The sequence below is a fragment of the Rattus norvegicus genome, chromosome 1, assembly GCF_036323735.1.
Source record: "Rattus norvegicus strain BN/NHsdMcwi chromosome 1, GRCr8, whole genome shotgun sequence".
Taxonomy (NCBI): Eukaryota; Metazoa; Chordata; class Mammalia; order Rodentia; family Muridae; genus Rattus; species Rattus norvegicus.
This window is the reverse complement of record NC_086019.1, coordinates 213,547,332-213,562,473: the sequence shown is the minus strand read 5'-3', so window position 1 is coordinate 213,562,473 and position 15,142 is coordinate 213,547,332. Positions and strand designations below refer to the sequence as shown.

Below are 15,142 nucleotides of genomic sequence, written 5' to 3'. Positions count from 1 at the left end.
CCGCCGGCCGCCATCCGTAACCCCGGACGCCCGCCGGCAGCGCACCTTGCGTTGATTCTGGAAGAGATTCACGCCGGGCGCGGCGCATGGTTTCGGAGTCCTTGCCAGCCGCTACGCAGTTTACGTAGCGAACGGACGCCCGCGCAGGCGCAGGAGTGGGGCGGAGCAGCGGGAGCCGGGAGCTGGAGCCCGGTGTCCGGGCGACCGGATCCCGCTTCCTCAGCAGCGGCCTGAGGACATTGACATCGACTTCCTTTTATTCACCGGGGCTGAGGGTGGACGCGGTGGGGGAACACGTCTGGAATCTTGAGGACAGAGGAAGAAGCCTCCCAATCCGGATTATTGCAGGGGAAAGAGGAACCAAGCTTGGGGAGGGGGAGAGCGGGGCGTTGGGCGCCCCCGCAGCGGCCGCTGCCCTAAGCTGACGGGCATCGGCCGGCTCTCCCCCTCCTGCCAGCCGGACACGAGCGACTAAGGCCAGAGACTCTGTGCCACTGCATCCTCGCATCTTGTCCCTGGGGCTGGCCCAGGGAAGGACACCCCAACCCCTATTTCATTTGCCCTGGGTAGGAAAGACTACCCTTATACACTCCAGAGTGACGGGTACAGGGCCCAGATTACCCGTACCTACCCCCAACCCTGTCTCTGCTGAGGAGGAAAGGCCTGACAACCCTAACTTTTTTCTTCCAGAGTTCCCAGCTCTCACCACCTATTGCAGTTCCCACCCCTCCATATTTATCTCCCTGGCATCTGGCCAGCCCTCTATCTCTGTCTCTGGGTTTCAGGCCTCCCTCCTTGACATGGAGAGTAACCTGTCTGGTCTGGTGCCTGCAGCTGGGCTGGTACCTGCACTGCCTCCTACAGTGACCCTGGGGCTGACCGCTGCCTACACTGCCCTATATGCTCTTCTCTTCTTCTCTGTCTATGCCCAGCTCTGGCTGGTGCTTCTGTATGGGCACAAGCGCCTCAGCTATCAGACGGTATTCCTGGCACTCTGTCTGCTCTGGGCTGCCTTGCGTACCACACTCTTCTCCTTCTACTTCCGAGATACTCCCAGGGCCAACCGCCTGGGGCCCTTGCCTTTTTGGCTTCTCTATTGCTGCCCTGTCTGCCTGCAGTTCTTCACACTGACGCTTATGAACCTCTACTTTGCGCAGGTAACCACGGGAACTGGTGTGGTGGGAGTAGGAGGGCAATCCCAAGGGTCCAGGGGAGTGATGGGTATCTCTGCTCCCAGGTGGTGTTCAAGGCCAAGGCGAAGCGTCGGCCAGAGATGAGCCGAGGCTTGTAAGTACTGGAGATGTTAATGGGTCAGTGGCAGGGAGGAGCCCACCCAGCAGGGTTGAGACAAGACACACCTCAGACATATTTTGTGATAGAGCTTGAAAAACCTAAAGCGTCCGATTCAGACATCTGTGATCGTGTCAGGGGAGGGAGAACATCAACATCATCTCCGGTGGAGAAAGATGGAGGCTCCAATCCATGGAATGCATAAAGTCTTGTGTACCTTTAGTGACCTTGGCTGCGACTCCCCTGTCCTTACACGGTGCCTTCCAGTTTATAAAGATATTTCAAAGGCATCTTTTGCACAGCTCACCTGAGGTGCTCTCCTATGCTCATTTGAGAGATGAAGAAACTGAGGTCCGGTTAGACAAAGCCACATGTTCAAGGTCACACAGCTGGAGTGAGGCCCACTGAGCACTCAGATCCAGGTGTTTGATCTGGTGCTCCTACTACGATGCCTGCTGTAGCTTCTAGTCACCTCCCCTGCGTGAGCCTCAGTTCCCTCCTATGCAAAACTAGATGAGCAGAGTTTAGATTTGACCATCTGAGCTCTGAGTGACCCTGGGGTCTCCTGAGGAGTCAGGGTTGCTGGTGAGGGCCGAGGGGATCCACGGTCCGGGGCTGACTTTGCTGTGGGCTGCAGGCTGGCTGTCCGAGGGGCCTTCGTGGGTGCTTCACTGCTCTTTTTGCTGGTGAATGTACTGTGTGCAGTGCTGTCTCGCCAGCGCCAGGCACAGCCCTGGGTCCTTCTGCTGGTACGCGTCCTGGTGAGCGACTCCCTCTTTGTCATCTGCGCCCTCTCGCTTGCTGCCTGCCTCTGCCTTGTGGCCCGTCGAGCCCCTTCCACCAGCATCTACTTAGAGGCCAAGGTAGGGCCACCAACCCTGACATAGTACCCTTGGGGCTCCTTGGACAGAGTTCTTTAGGATGTAAGGGGAGATAGGAACTTCCTCTCCCTGAAGATCCTCTATTGTCATCTCTGCCAGGGGACCAGTGTGTGTCAGGCAGCTGCTATAGGGGGTGCCATGGTCCTGCTCTATGCCAGCCGGGCCTGTTACAACCTGGCAGCTCTGGCTTTGGCCCCTCGGAGCCGGCTAGATGCCTTCGATTACGACTGGTACAACGTATCTGACCAGGTAGGCATTGGTAGTGTTTGTCCCTTCTTTGGTAACTATAGTATCTACCCTCCAGCTGGCCAGGAACCTGCCAGCATCCTCTGTGGTGGCAGACTGTCCTCTGCCTCTGTTTCCCCCCAGGCAGATCTGGTGAACGACCTAGGGAACAAAGGTTACTTGGTGTTTGGCCTCATCCTCTTCGTGTGGGAATTACTGCCCACCACATTGCTGGTGGGCTTCTTCCGGGTACACCGGCCCCCACAGGACCTGGTAGGTCCCCCAACCACCTCTTGGTCCAGTGTAGAGGGCTAAACCCTGGGAATTCTGGTCTGGGGTCCTGGGACAGTTATGGGAGCAGAAAAATATCCATAGTAGCAACTTCTTCCCCCTTACAGAGTACCAGTCGAATCCTCAATGGGCAGGTTTTTGGCTCCCGATCCTACTTCTTTGACCGGGCTGGCCACTGTGAGGATGAGGGCTACTCCTGGGAGCATAGCCGGAGTGAGAGCACCAGGTAGGAGCCTCAACCCTGCCTGAAGTGCCTTGGGATCTTTTCTGACTCCAAGAGCAATGGGGACCGAGAGCCAGCCCCTTGTTCCTAATCTGTTCTGAGTGAAATCCCCTCTGGGTTCCCAGTGCCCACCCCTGCCTCCAAAAGCCTTTTGCCCTTTGACCTAGGGCTCTCTATTCTCAGCCTCTCCTTTCTCCTCTCAAAAATGTGGCCCTGGGCACTGCTTGGGACTCACCTTGCTTCTCTGCCTGCAGCATGTCCGGCAGCCTGGGCTCTGGCAGTTGGTATGGTGCCATCGGGCGTGAGCCAGGCTGGGGAGGGGCCAGCCAGACGAGGACCACTCCTCTGCTCTTCTCCCAGGTGCCAGGACCTGGTAGCCACCACCACAGCCTCTATTCCACGCCACAGACGTGATCTCCTTTTACTCCCCCTAGAATGCCCAGGCCCCAGCTCCCCTAACCCCTGGCCCCTGTGCCAAGTACGTCTGCTGCTTCTTGCCCAGGGTGCCAGGAGACTGTGGCTGCTTCTCTCCTCTGGCCAGCTCCTTGCTGCTCCTATTGTAGTGAGCTTGTGCCACCCCCCTAAAATTGGGACAAGGCCCCAGGATACCAGATGCCCACAGTGCCCTGGCATGACCTGCCACCTCTGCTTCCACACTGGAGCCAGCTACCTCTCCTGTGCCTACCACTCAATAAACAGAGTCTGTGCCCTGTCCTTTCTCCGGTCACTTGTCTGAGTTCTGTTCCCTCTTACCTCGTCCTGCTTGGTATCAGGATGATCAAACACTGACCCTTGACATGGGTCGCCCTTGACTAGTCTGGGCAGGTGCCATTCACCTTCGATGAAGCTAGTGGGCCCTGAGTGGCAGGGCCACTACACATGCCTCTGTTCTTAAAGCTTTCCTGGTTCAGAATATCCTTCTCTGTGCTGCCCAACCAACGTGGGCTGAAATCCCAGAGCTCACGTAACCCTCTGCCTTAGCCTCAGCTCAATTAACTGAAGCTTGAGGTTTGCGCACCTATCCTGGTTGAAGGTCACTTCCGCATGCTGGACATGGGGCTTAACTGTCGAGTACTTTCCAGAAATGTCCAAGATGAATCTCCATGGGAGGGGCCAGGGAATCAAATCTCCATGAAACTTCAGTGGTTGAGCAGAGACCCAAAACCCCTCTCCAGCCATACAGCACTGTAGTGGCTCTTAGGCATCCTTAAAAATTTTTTTATTACATTTATTTATTGTGTATGTGTATAGGTGTGGGTTTATGCATTGTAGAAGCAATTGTCTCCTTCTGTCCTGAGTCCTTTAGAGCAAACTCAAGTGTAAGTCTTGGTAGCAGGTGCCTTTGCCCACTAAACCATCCTACCGGCCCTTCAGTATTCTTTGTTGTTTCTGTTTTTCCAAGACAGGGATTCTCTGTGTAGCCTTGGCTATCCTGGGACTCCCTCAAGACCAGGCTGGCCTTGAATTCACGGAGATCCACCTGCCTCTTCCTCCTGAGCTCTGGGATTAAAGGCATGTGCCACCATGCTCAGCTAACTTTATGACATGCATTTATTTGTATGTCTTTGTTATATACAGACAGCACTTGGCACAGCACATAAGTAGATGTCAGATGACAACTTACTAGTTGGTTCACTCCTTCATATGGATTGGTGAGGTAGAACTTATGTCATCAGGTTTGGTGACAAAGGCTTTTACGTGTTAAGACATCTCAGTGGCCCAATTTGGCATCTTTTTTTCCCCTTAAGATTATTTTTATTCATGTATACGTTTATCTGCACCTGTACTTGTGTGTGGTGCCCAAAGAGGCCAGAAGAGGGCATCGGATTCCCTTGCAGCTAGAGTGAGAGGTTGTTGTGAGCTGCCAGTGCTGGAAACTGAACTTTTGGAGGAGTAGCAGTGCTCTTAACCACTAAGCCTGTTCAGCATCCTGTCCTCTAGTGAATTAGTTTTGTGGAGGCCGGGTGTGTGTGTGTGTGTGTGTGTGTGTGTGTGTGTGTGTGTGTATGCATAAGTACGCACATGGATATACACACAACACACACACAGGTATAAAAGTCAAAAGAACCCATGTGGGTTCCAGGAAACAAACTTGGAATTTCAGGCTTGGTGATAAGCAGCCCTCTGAAGCACTGAGCCATCTCACTGACCTGAGGCCTGGTTTCTGCCACCACCTCTAATGTGGTTTTCAAATGTCAAGTTTATGGAGGGTCTACAAAGGGGGCACTTCTGTGGCACAGCCTCCATCTGCTTACCTAGGTATGGATTCACCCTCATTTCCTGGCTACTTGCATGCTGAGTCAGCTCCTGGTACACTCCTCCTATTGCCCCCAAAAGTTTAGTCACTGCCCTGTGTTCCTGACATCCTGGCGGATCTGCCCTGTGTCTCAGGAATGATTATCAGAGCCTGTGATTCCAGCTCATTTGAGCTCTCAGCCTAGAAGTAAGTCTGCCTTGAAATTCTCTCTTTGGGACTATCCTGGAGCCAGGTCCACAAGGTCTCCAGAGAGATCAGCAGAGGCTCGAGACTTCAGGAGTAAGCTGGACAAGCACTTTTGGTTGGAAACAAAATTGCTACATTTATAGGGCACTTAATTCTGCGTGCAAGGCTTTAAGCATTTATAAACACTGACCTCAGCTGGGCAGTGGCAGTGCATGCCTTTCATTCAGCATCTGAGGGGCAGAGAAAGGTGGATCTCTGTGAGTTTGAGGCCAACCTGGACTACAGAGAAAGTTCCAGGACAGCCAACGCTACAAAAACAAACAAATAAAAAACAACAAAGAAAAAAAGAAAATAAAACAAAAAACACTGGTGTTGTATGTGTGCACAGGCATTGGTGGTTTGCCTACATGTATGTCTGTGTGAGGCTGTTCCAGACAGCTGTGGGTTGTTAGGGATTGAACTTGGGTCCTCTGGAAGAGGAGCCAGTGCTCTTAAAGGCTGAGCCATCTCTCTAGCCCCCAAATACTAAAAATCCGTATCCGGAGTTAAATAAACACCCTTTTATTCTAAGTAGGAATAGGAAGACTCTAAAAAGTTTGGTAGCCCACCCTGACCCCTATCATCTGGGTGCTCACCTTAGACTCTAGGCTTAAACATTTGCTGACCATTACCAAAAGCTAGTGGTGGTAGGGCACACCTTTAATCCCATCACTCCAGGAGACAGAGGCAGGTGAATCTCTTGAGTTTGAGACCACCCTAGTCTAAAAGACAGCCAGGAGTACACAGAGAAACCCTGTCTCAAAACACCCCTCACCCGAAAAAAACAAAACAAAACAACAGAGCTGACCACAAAAGCATGGGGTCTTGGAATGCTACAGGAGAGATTTTGCAGAGATCAGTAAAGAAATGGATATGAACATGAACAGAGACAGAGACAGGAGAGCATCAGCCTTAGATGTTCAGGAAATGCTAGCACTCTTTCTGTTGGAATTGGCCGGGAGCAGATTGCCCCTGGGGGCTGACTCCAGGGCCTGGAGGATTAGAGATGGGGGTGCAGTCTGAGGAGCAAGAGGCACTCCATCAGTGACTTCCCAGAACTGGGACCCAACCCATTCAGCTGGTTAAATCCAGGTGGCCTCAAAGAGATCTCCCCGCCTTCCACCCCCACATACCCTCTTCTCCCTGAGGGCCTCTCCCTCATAAGTGCAGAATCCATGGGCCAGACTATCCTCATGGGCGGAGAAACGAAGGCTCTTCCCAGTCCAGTAATAGACCTAGAAGATTCCAGGAGATGATTGTGGCGGCTGTCCTGAGCCCCGGGCCAGCTGATGTCCAGGTTAGGGCAGCACTGGGGCCCCGATTCCAGCCTGGAAGGTTGGACTCTGCGTCGACCCCTTTCTGGCTCTTCTGCCACTCACTGGCCTGGACAGTACAAGATTGGGGAGCCCAGAGGCTGCAGGTGCAGGTAAAGGGTTGGATGCAAGGCGGTTGGTGGCGAGAGCCGGTGGCGAGGGTGCGGCACGTAGGGAGACGCAGCTCTGGTAGGGTTAAGCTCCCAAGGAGGGGGCTTTTGAGGGCGGGAGGAGGGGGGGTCCCAGTCAGACGGCCGCCCGCTCGGTCTCTGGGCTGCCGCTGTCACCTCCGTGGCCCAGCCCGCACCCGCTCGAGGAGGCGCGGGAGACCTGGCCGCAGCCAAAGCCGCAGCCACAGAGTGGGCAGACAGTAAGTGTGGAGCAGGCGCGGGAATGTGGGCTGGATCTCAGGCCCCGGGATCTGGGAGGCAACCGGCAGGGCGGGACACCTCCCGCGCGTGAATGCCTTCCTCGAGTGGTGTGACCGTGCGTCCCGTCGCCGGTCACGCTCGGAGGCGTCGGCGTAAGGACGCGGGGGAGGTGGTGGGAGCAAGCGGCTGGCGTGCGGTGTCACGCGGGTCCGGTGTGTGTGTGTGTGTGTGTGTGTGTGTGTGTGTGTGTGTGTGTGTGTATGTGTGTGCTTACGTGTGCATGAATCTCTAGGGTAGCTTGGCACTGCGGGCACGCCCATGGTGGTCAGTTGTGCCAGGGTCTGCCGGAGCGTGGTGCAGTGCTATGCCTGCAGCCTGGGCAGCGCGTGGCTAGAACTGCAGGATGGAATGTGGCTCAAAGATCTTTGTGGCACATGTAGCAGGCTGTGTATATATGTGTGTGCGCGCCTGCCATCTCCTGCTGCCCCCTAGGTGACAGCTGTCCCGTGGGCTGCTGTTATCCGTGCTACCCTTCCCACCATGTACCTCTCTTCTGGGAACCTTTTGCCCACCTTTCCTTTCCCTGGCTCTGGGCCTTGCCTATATACTCTGCAGCCAGATCCGCCTGCCTGCCTGCCTCGGGGTTCCTCGAAAGCCCAGCGGGCAGGTGGGGACCCTGGAAGATCCCTGCCCCGTTGATCCCTGCTAGGCTGGAAGGCAGGAGGGGCAGATGCATCTGAGGAGGCTGCCACAGCCGCATTGGGAGAGCCAAGTATGGACCTGCTATTCCTGTCTCCAGCTCTGCGGGCTCCAGCCTCTCCTGATTTCCTCTGGAACTCCCTAGTCTTCCCTTGGTCTTCTCCAAGGCAGGCTCCCTTATGCTTCACAAGTCCCCCCATTTTCTCACTCACCCTACCTGGCTTAGGGTCTCCTTCCTTATTCCATTCTCCTGATGGCGAGGCCCTGGAGGTAAGAGGGAGGCTAGGTGTTAGTACCTGGAACCAAAGGATATGTGGGGGTTACATCTATGGATTATAAAGCTGAGGGCTCAAAAATGTTGGGGAGTCTAAGATAGAGAAGGAGGGTGTGGATGTCAGATCTCTTCTTGACCCCATAATCCTTGGTTTGGCCTGCAGTGACCACTGCTCCTCAGGAGCTCCCTGCTCCTCCTTCCCAAGCTGGAAGTGGAGCTGGACCTGCCCCTGGAAGGGCCATGCGCAGCACCACACTCCTGGCCCTGTTGGCATTGGTGCTGCTTTACTTGGTATCTGGGGCTCTGGTGTTCCAGGCTCTGGAGCAGCCTCATGAGCAGCAGGTTCAGAAGGACCTGGAAGATGGCCGAGATCAGTTTCTGAAGGACCATCCGTGTGTGAGCCAGAAGAACCTGGAGGGGTTCATCAAGGTGGGTTGGCACAGTTGCTAGCAGTGGGGTCATGCTCAGAGTGCTACTTCCAGACGTGTATCTCTGAGGGCAGGGTAGGTGGTCCTGGATCTCTGGGAGTCCTGGGCAGGAGCTGGGATGCAGGGGATTGTTTTTTAATACGCCGGCCATGTTGTTATTGCTTGTCTTTGCTAGCACAAGGCTGTGCCCCTGGAGTGTCTTCTTCCCAGTGTGATGATGGGGGAAGGAAGGGAGAATGAACACATAAATGAATGGGATGAACGAGTGAATGGGTGGGGCACATGGGATGTTGCGTTTGCACAGCTCTAACATCCTTCGCTCACCAGCCCAAATCTAGGATGCTTAGTCACATGCGACTTTCAGCTAAACGTTTGAATTTAAATATAACCCTGGTGATGATTTTTGGTTTTTTGAGACAGGAGCTTGCTATATAGCCCCAACTGGCCTGGCACTCACAGTGTTACACAAGCTGACCTTTCACTCTGGCTCTGTCTTGCCTCAGCCTCCAGGGTACTGGGATCACAGGTTTGAGCCGCACCTGGCACCCTGCAGTTTTTACTTGCTAATGTTGGCTCCTCCCACACCAGTTCCTATGCATGTTTTAGAGAAACCCAAGAATACTGCAAACACCTCCCCCTGTGTTCCCAAGTTTGCACATAAACCAGTGCAGATGATTTTAGGGGGTTTCTGTTCATACCATTGTGGATGTCAGTTCAGGGGGCCCTCCTCCCTCCACCCTCCTCCCTAGGACTCACATTCAAGCAAGTGGGAAGGGGTTGGGGCTGCAGGCTTTGCCCAGATTTGATCAATCTCCATCCAGTCACTAAGGGAAGCTGTGAGCTTCCGACTTCACTGGTCCAGTTAGTGAGCTCCTGCATCATTTCCTTTGATCTCCCACTCACTGCCCCGGAATGCTCTGATTTAACCTTAATAAATTAATATATCTCACTTGATGAAAGAGTATCCCTTGTTCCCTGCCTTTTCTTTGTGGAGGGCCAGCACGTCAGCCTCAGCATCCCAACTGACTCTTAAGGTGGCAGGATCCAGTGCAAAGATGAGGGGAGAGAAGAGTCTCTCCCACTTCCAGAAATCAGGACAAGCTCTGCTCAGAAGTGCCTGGGTGGAAAGTGCTCCTGGCCAGACCACAGGGCAGCGGTGAGGGAGGGAGGGAGGCTGACCTATTTATCTTCACAATGGACTTGCTTTTTTTCTGGGGTAAGAAGGAAGAAAGGGAGACACAGGCGACCTGGCAGGGTGGGTGCGCTGCTTCTCTTCCCGGAGCCACTCCCGGAATGAATGTGTCCCGTGGCAACTGTACACTTATGAGTTCTATGTGGGGGCTGGGGGGAGGGCGGAGGTACAAACACTGGGGGGGAGCTTCTGCGGAAGGTGTCACATCCGAGGAGGCACAGGTCAGGGACAGATAGATCACTGCAGGAAGCAGTGGGCATTGAGATTTCCTTTCTCCATCATGAAGCACCCTGCGGGTTACTGAGCCGTGGGTTGAAGGCTGGGAATGAGGGAGAAGGAGAGGCTTTGAAGAGAGCCAGCACTTGGGAAGTACCAAGTGAGAGGGACAGACTTTAGAGTGTGGGGACAAACAGCTCCCAAGCAGAGGGACACACAGCATGGCCACAGTGTGGAAGCCGGCAAGCTCAGTGTGGAGCAAATGCCTGGTCACTGAAACAAAGTTTAGACTGCACTGGATGATGAAGGATTTGGGGGATGTGGAGAAATGCTATTAAATAAAAATTAAAGCATGAGCCCTGAGGTGGTGGCCCATGTCTTTAATATCAGCACTCGGGAGGCAGAAGCAGGTGAATCTTTGAGATTAAGGTCAGCCTGCTCTACACAATGAGTTCCAGGAGAGACAGGGCTACACAGAGAAACCCTGTCTTGAAAAACTGAAAGGAAACAAAACAGTAACAGTTGAGGCTGGGGCTGGGGCTGGGGCTGGGGCTGGGGCTGGGGCTGGGGCTGGGGCTGGGGCTGGGGCTGGGGCTGGGGCTGGGGCTGGGGCTGGTGAGAAGGCTCAGAAGTTCAGAGTACTTTTGCTCCTGGAGGGGACCTGGCGTCCTCATAGCCATCCGTGACTCTAGAACCAGAGACTCTGTGACCTTCTCCTGGTCTCTGTGGGCACCAGTCATGCACACGATACACATGCATACATGTAAGAAAAGAAGTAAATCTGAAAAAAATTAAATCACTTTCAATCAGACATCTCACCTCTTTATACAAAGACTGTCATTACAGAAAACAGAATCACCTCAGAAAATCTGGGGGGGAAAGTTGCTCTATTTTGGGGTGTAAAACCAGAATCTCCTGAGAGAAGACTGGGGAAAGGTTGAGACCAGTTTGGGAAAAGTGCCTGTGGCTCACACCTGTAATCTCAGCTCTCAGGCTGAGGCAGGAGCATTGCTGTGAGTTCCAGGTTAGCTTGGGCTACTGAGTATGACCCTGTCTCTCAAAACAAAACCAAGTTCACCTCCAATAAGAGAGAGGGGGGAACTGGGGCTTGGATGGTAGAGTACTTGTCTTGTATGCTGCAGGCCTGGGTTGGTTCTCCAGAACTGCACAAACTGGGAGCAGTTCACACTTGTAATGTCAGCACTTGATAAAGAGGATCAGGAGTTCAAGGCCATCCTTGACTACATAGTGAGTTTGAGGCTAGCCTAGGCCACATGAGACATTTTTCTCAAAACAATAAATAAATTCGGGACTAAGGAGTCTAGACTCTCCTTCGGACAAATGGACACATAGGAGCCCGGAGTGTCTGCAGAGGTTTCTTTAGTGAGGATGAACTCTTGAAGTGGGTCTTGCTAATGGGGACTGACATCAGGGAGATGAGACAGGTAGTAAACTTCCCTGTCTATTCTCTCCCTGCTTAATTTGGGGAAAGGCCCCTCTTCTGGTGCTCTGATATCCCAGCATCCAGACAGCAAGCTCTTTTCAGACATAGTCTATGCCCCTGGGGAATCCGAACACCGTCAGGAAAAGCCTGTACCTGGCACTTCAGTCATGCCTACTGAGCGCCATAGGAAACAATGGGTTTGCCTTAGATGGACACAAGCACAGGCATGCACACATCCTAAAATTGGCCACAAAATGTGATATGTGAACCTTTCTGGAGAGAAGTTCTCACCTTTCAAGACAGGTTTAAAGGCCAGGTACTCAGACTCAGTTCCACAGGAGCAGTGTGAAGGGTGGAGTCTGCTAAAGCAGGAACTCACGGGACATAATAACCCAACAAATACCCAATGTTTGTTCTTTATGGTGAATCTATGATGCTGGTGCTCTGACAGTCACTCCCATGTGAAAGAGGAGAAAATTAAGGCACTATGAGTTAACTTGCCCCAGGTTGCCAAGATTAGAACTCAGGCAGCTTGGTTCCAGCATTTATGCTTCTGAAAGTAAAATTAGGAATTTATCATGTTAAGTCAGTTATAAATGGCTCGATTATTCCTGTAATTCCAGCACTTGGGTGGGCTGACGCACGAGGGCTCAATAGTTCCAGCATGGACTGTATAACATGTTTCAGAAAACCAAACCAACCAACCACAAAAAAATAGCTAGATAGAGACATTGTCAAACACTAAAACCAAAGGAGACATACAGCCTTTAAGCTGTGCAAAGGAGGGGGCGGGGCTGGGGGTTAGCCCGGCTGGAGGGAAGGACTGAGGTTCCTCCTTGTGCGCCTTATCCTGCAGCTCGTGGCTGAAGCCCTGGGAGGGGGCGCAAACCCAGAAACCAGTTGGACCAATAGCAGCAACCACTCATCAGCTTGGAACCTGGGCAGCGCCTTCTTTTTCTCGGGGACCATCATCACTACCATCGGTGGGGGTGGAGATGGGGCATGTGGAGGGAGGCAAGGGGCAAGGAGTTTCCCTATGGGGGAAGGAGCAGGGAGAAGCGGGGATACCAGGTGGCGCCTAGACTTCCACACTACCCTCTCTATCCAGGCTACGGCAATATAGCCTTACACACAGATGCTGGGCGTCTCTTTTGTATCTTCTATGCACTGGTGGGGATCCCACTGTTCGGGATGCTGCTGGCTGGAGTCGGGGACCGGCTGGGCTCCTCTCTGCGCCGGGGCATCGGTCACATCGAAGCAGTTTTCTTGGTGAGCTGCATTGTGCCCCTCACAGGGTCTTTTCCCCTAGGTCCCTGGCAAGCGAGTGTGTGCTCCTAGAGAGCAGGAGCCTCTCACACACTAGGCCAGGATGGGGGCAGGGTGGGGTGGAGAGAATGAAATTATAGCTTACTGGCATCTCAATGGCTCTATCTACCACCCTTCCCCCGCAGAAGTGGCATGTGCCACCAGGGCTGGTGAGAATGCTGTCTGCGGTGCTCTTCCTGTTGATTGGCTGCCTGCTCTTTGTCCTCACTCCTACCTTCGTGTTCTCCTACATGGAGAGCTGGAGCAAGCTGGAAGCCATCTACTTTGTTATAGTGACACTCACCACTGTAGGCTTTGGCGATTATGTACCAGGTGAGGCTGATTTTGCCCAGCATTTTCCTTAAGTACTTGGATCCTGCACTCCTCCTATGCACTACTGTGGCGCATTTGCCCCAGCTTCCACATCGATCATGGAATGCACCATACACTTCCAACAGGCAGCACCTGATGCCCACTTACATCTTGCATGCCCGAGTCCCATGCACGCTCACGTTCACCTCCTCTTGCATGCTGTTATGCACAATTACAACCCGAGCACATTCATTGTATACGTCTACACTCTAGCACATCCCCTTCTTTTCTAGGGAGGGGCATTTCTCAAGGTGCAGAAACTCGCAGTGAACCAGAGACTTACAGGCTTGCCTTGCCTCCTGACACCATCAACTTACTTTTCCCTCTCTTTGTACGGTCTAGGCGATGGCACCGGGCAGAACTCTCCAGCCTACCAGCCGCTGGTGTGGTTCTGGATCCTGTTTGGCCTAGCCTACTTCGCCTCAGTGCTCACCACTATCGGCAACTGGTTGCGAGCGGTGTCCCGCCGAACTCGCGCAGAGGTATATGTTTGTGTTCCAGGAGCTGTTCGCTGCCGCGCATGCGCCGTGCATGTCACTTGTGTGTTGTGCCCTTAGCACCTGAGCACAGGGGCTGTTGACCAGTCTGGCTCCCTTCCAAAATGTGGGCTTCTCTGAAATTGAGATCCGGACGGTGCGCTAAGGAGAACATTGGGGGTAAATTCAGGTTTGTCAGAGACTTGACCATCTCGTTCTTCGTGGATAGATAGGGTCGCTAGGATTAGTAAATACGAATTCAGAGGGGCAAGGTGGTAGGTAGTACACGTCTGTAAATCCCAGCGCTTGGTAAGCAGAGTAGAATCAGGAAGATTGCTGCAAGTTCGGACCTGTCTGGGCTATAGAATGAGACTTCTGTTTCAAAAAAAAAAAAAAAAAAAAAAAAAAAAAAACCAGAACTAGAAGGGCCAGTTATATGTGAATTTCAGATGAACAATGAATACAATTTGAAAAGATGTCCCAAATATTGTATGAGTCATACTGGTTTTGTAATTTATCTGCATTTTGCTAGCCGAATACAGAGAGGCAGTGAAGGTTGAAACAAACTCGGGCTTTCAAGAAAGTTTTCTAGAGAAGGGGGTGCTTTCGGGCCAATGCAGGAAGGGTCAGCGTGCCTCTGGATCATCTATAGGCTGAGGTTCAAGGGTCAGGCGAAAAGGTGGGTAGGATTGGTAAAGGGGCAGTTTTCGGAGTTGCAATGAGCCGACACCTTTTCCTCTGTGCAGATGGGTGGCCTCACGGCGCAGGCTGCTAGCTGGACCGGCACAGTGACAGCACGAGTGACCCAGAGAACTGGACCCAGCGCCCCGCCGCCAGAGAAGGAGCAACCACTCCTGCCCTCTTCTTTGCCTGCACCTCCTGCTGTTGCTGAGCCAGCCCACAGGCCCGGCTCCCCCGCACCCGCAGAGAAGGTCGAGACTCCCCCGCCCACGGCCTCAGCTCTGGATTACCCCAGTGAGAATCTGGCCTTCATCGACGAGTCCTCAGACACGCAGAGTGAGCGTGGCTGTGCCCTGCCTCGTGCGCCTCGGGGTCGCCGCCGCCCCAACCCAACGAAGAAGCCCTCCAGACCCCGGGGTCCTGGGCGTCTTCGAGACAAGGCCGTGCCGGTGTAGGGACAGGATCTCTGGCCCGCGACCCTACGCCAGGGCTTCGCCCAGGCATGCTTAGCTTATTTGACCAAAGAGCCCTCTTTTGTTCCACGGAATTGCAACCCGGAGAGGAGTCCAATGGTTGCCAAATGCCACCGCTCTTCCCTGGCTGGTTCTTCACATCCAACCATTTCCAAAGCCCACCATCCAAGGCTTTCTGTCTTGCTTCCCTGCCGATTTTGCCCCCACACCTCACGACTGTGCCTCAAAACCTGCATCAATAAAACAAAAAGTCTGCACCAACGAGTGAGTGCTCCTGGGACCCAAGTGGGTGTGCGAGGGCTTTTCTCGCGCCACCGTGGGGTTATATCAGGCCCACTGCCGTCCTTGGGCACCCACACCGGTAAGGTGGTGTCCTTTTGGTTAAGCTCAGGTATTCAGACTCTTGTCCCTTGCCTGGAGGAGATCCGGACTTTAAACTGGCCTGGGCACTTCCAGTCTTGGCATTGATATCCAGGAGTGGGGGAAGGAGGAGTTGGGGGGGGGGG

The 15,142-nt window shown here is 53.5% G+C and overlaps 2 protein-coding genes and 1 long non-coding RNA gene across 11 annotated transcripts; 2 read left to right on the top strand and 1 right to left on the bottom strand.

The window, feature by feature from the left end:
* Positions 1 to 51: 51 nt before the first annotated feature.
* On the top strand, positions 52 to 3,628 carry Gpr137 (G protein-coupled receptor 137). Of its 3 annotated transcripts, none has more exons than XM_063274672.1 (7): positions 52 to 566; positions 1,238 to 1,287; positions 1,928 to 2,153; positions 2,271 to 2,420; positions 2,541 to 2,669; positions 2,795 to 2,913; positions 3,165 to 3,624. In XM_063274672.1, the coding sequence occupies exons 2-7, from the start codon at positions 1,274 to 1,276 to the stop codon at positions 3,322 to 3,324; spliced, it is 798 nt and encodes a 265-aa protein (XP_063130742.1). In that variant the 5' UTR covers positions 52 to 566; positions 1,238 to 1,273; the 3' UTR covers positions 3,325 to 3,624. The 3 variants fall into 3 exon arrangements, 2 of the variants coding, with proteins under 2 accessions (XP_063130742.1, NP_001103032.1); XR_010057854.1 differs by having other exon boundaries at positions 564 to 1,157; positions 2,513 to 2,669; positions 3,165 to 3,302; NM_001109562.2 differs by lacking the exon at positions 52 to 566 and adding an exon at positions 642 to 1,157 and having other exon boundaries at positions 3,165 to 3,628.
* A 139-nt stretch (positions 3,629 to 3,767) lies between these two features.
* On the top strand, positions 3,768 to 14,897 carry Kcnk4 (potassium two pore domain channel subfamily K member 4). Of its 6 annotated transcripts, none has more exons than XM_008760055.4 (7): positions 3,768 to 6,689; positions 8,213 to 8,478; positions 12,186 to 12,312; positions 12,438 to 12,598; positions 12,781 to 12,967; positions 13,349 to 13,488; positions 14,229 to 14,897. In XM_008760055.4, exons 2-7 carry the CDS (start codon positions 8,290 to 8,292, stop codon positions 14,616 to 14,618), a joined length of 1,194 nt encoding a protein of 397 aa, XP_008758277.1. In that variant the 5' UTR covers positions 3,768 to 6,689; positions 8,213 to 8,289; the 3' UTR covers positions 14,619 to 14,897. The 6 variants fall into 6 exon arrangements, with proteins under 6 accessions (XP_008758277.1, XP_006230696.1, XP_063119846.1 ...); XM_006230634.5 differs by having other exon boundaries at positions 3,768 to 7,075; NM_053804.3 differs by having other exon boundaries at positions 6,613 to 6,818.
* LOC134483962 (uncharacterized) lies at positions 8,313 to 12,190 on the bottom strand. 2 transcript variants are annotated; one of them, XR_010061187.1, is made up of 2 exons: positions 9,234 to 12,190; positions 8,313 to 8,679 (listed from the first exon to the last, which is right to left on the bottom strand). It is a non-coding gene; the product is annotated as an uncharacterized LOC134483962 (long non-coding RNA). The 2 variants fall into 2 exon arrangements; XR_010061188.1 differs by having other exon boundaries at positions 8,313 to 8,676.
* Positions 14,898 to 15,142: the final 245 nt, after the last annotated feature.

Excerpts from the sequence above, each read along its gene's own strand:
- Gpr137 (NM_001109562.2), top strand. The coding sequence starts at position 801 with ATGGAGAGTAACCTGTCTGGTCTGGTGCCTGCAGCTGGGCTGGTACCT. Across the intron at positions 1,158-1,237 it reads TGAACCTCTACTTTGCGCAG|GTGGTGTTCAAGGCCAAGGC; the intron begins GTAACCACGGGA and ends CTCTGCTCCCAG. Across the intron at positions 1,288-1,927 it reads CCAGAGATGAGCCGAGGCTT|GCTGGCTGTCCGAGGGGCCT; the intron begins GTAAGTACTGGA and ends TGTGGGCTGCAG.
- Kcnk4 (XM_006230634.5), top strand. Across the intron at positions 12,968-13,348 it reads CTTTGGCGATTATGTACCAG|GCGATGGCACCGGGCAGAAC; the intron begins GTGAGGCTGATT and ends TGTACGGTCTAG. Across the intron at positions 13,489-14,228 it reads CCCGCCGAACTCGCGCAGAG|ATGGGTGGCCTCACGGCGCA; the intron begins GTATATGTTTGT and ends TCCTCTGTGCAG.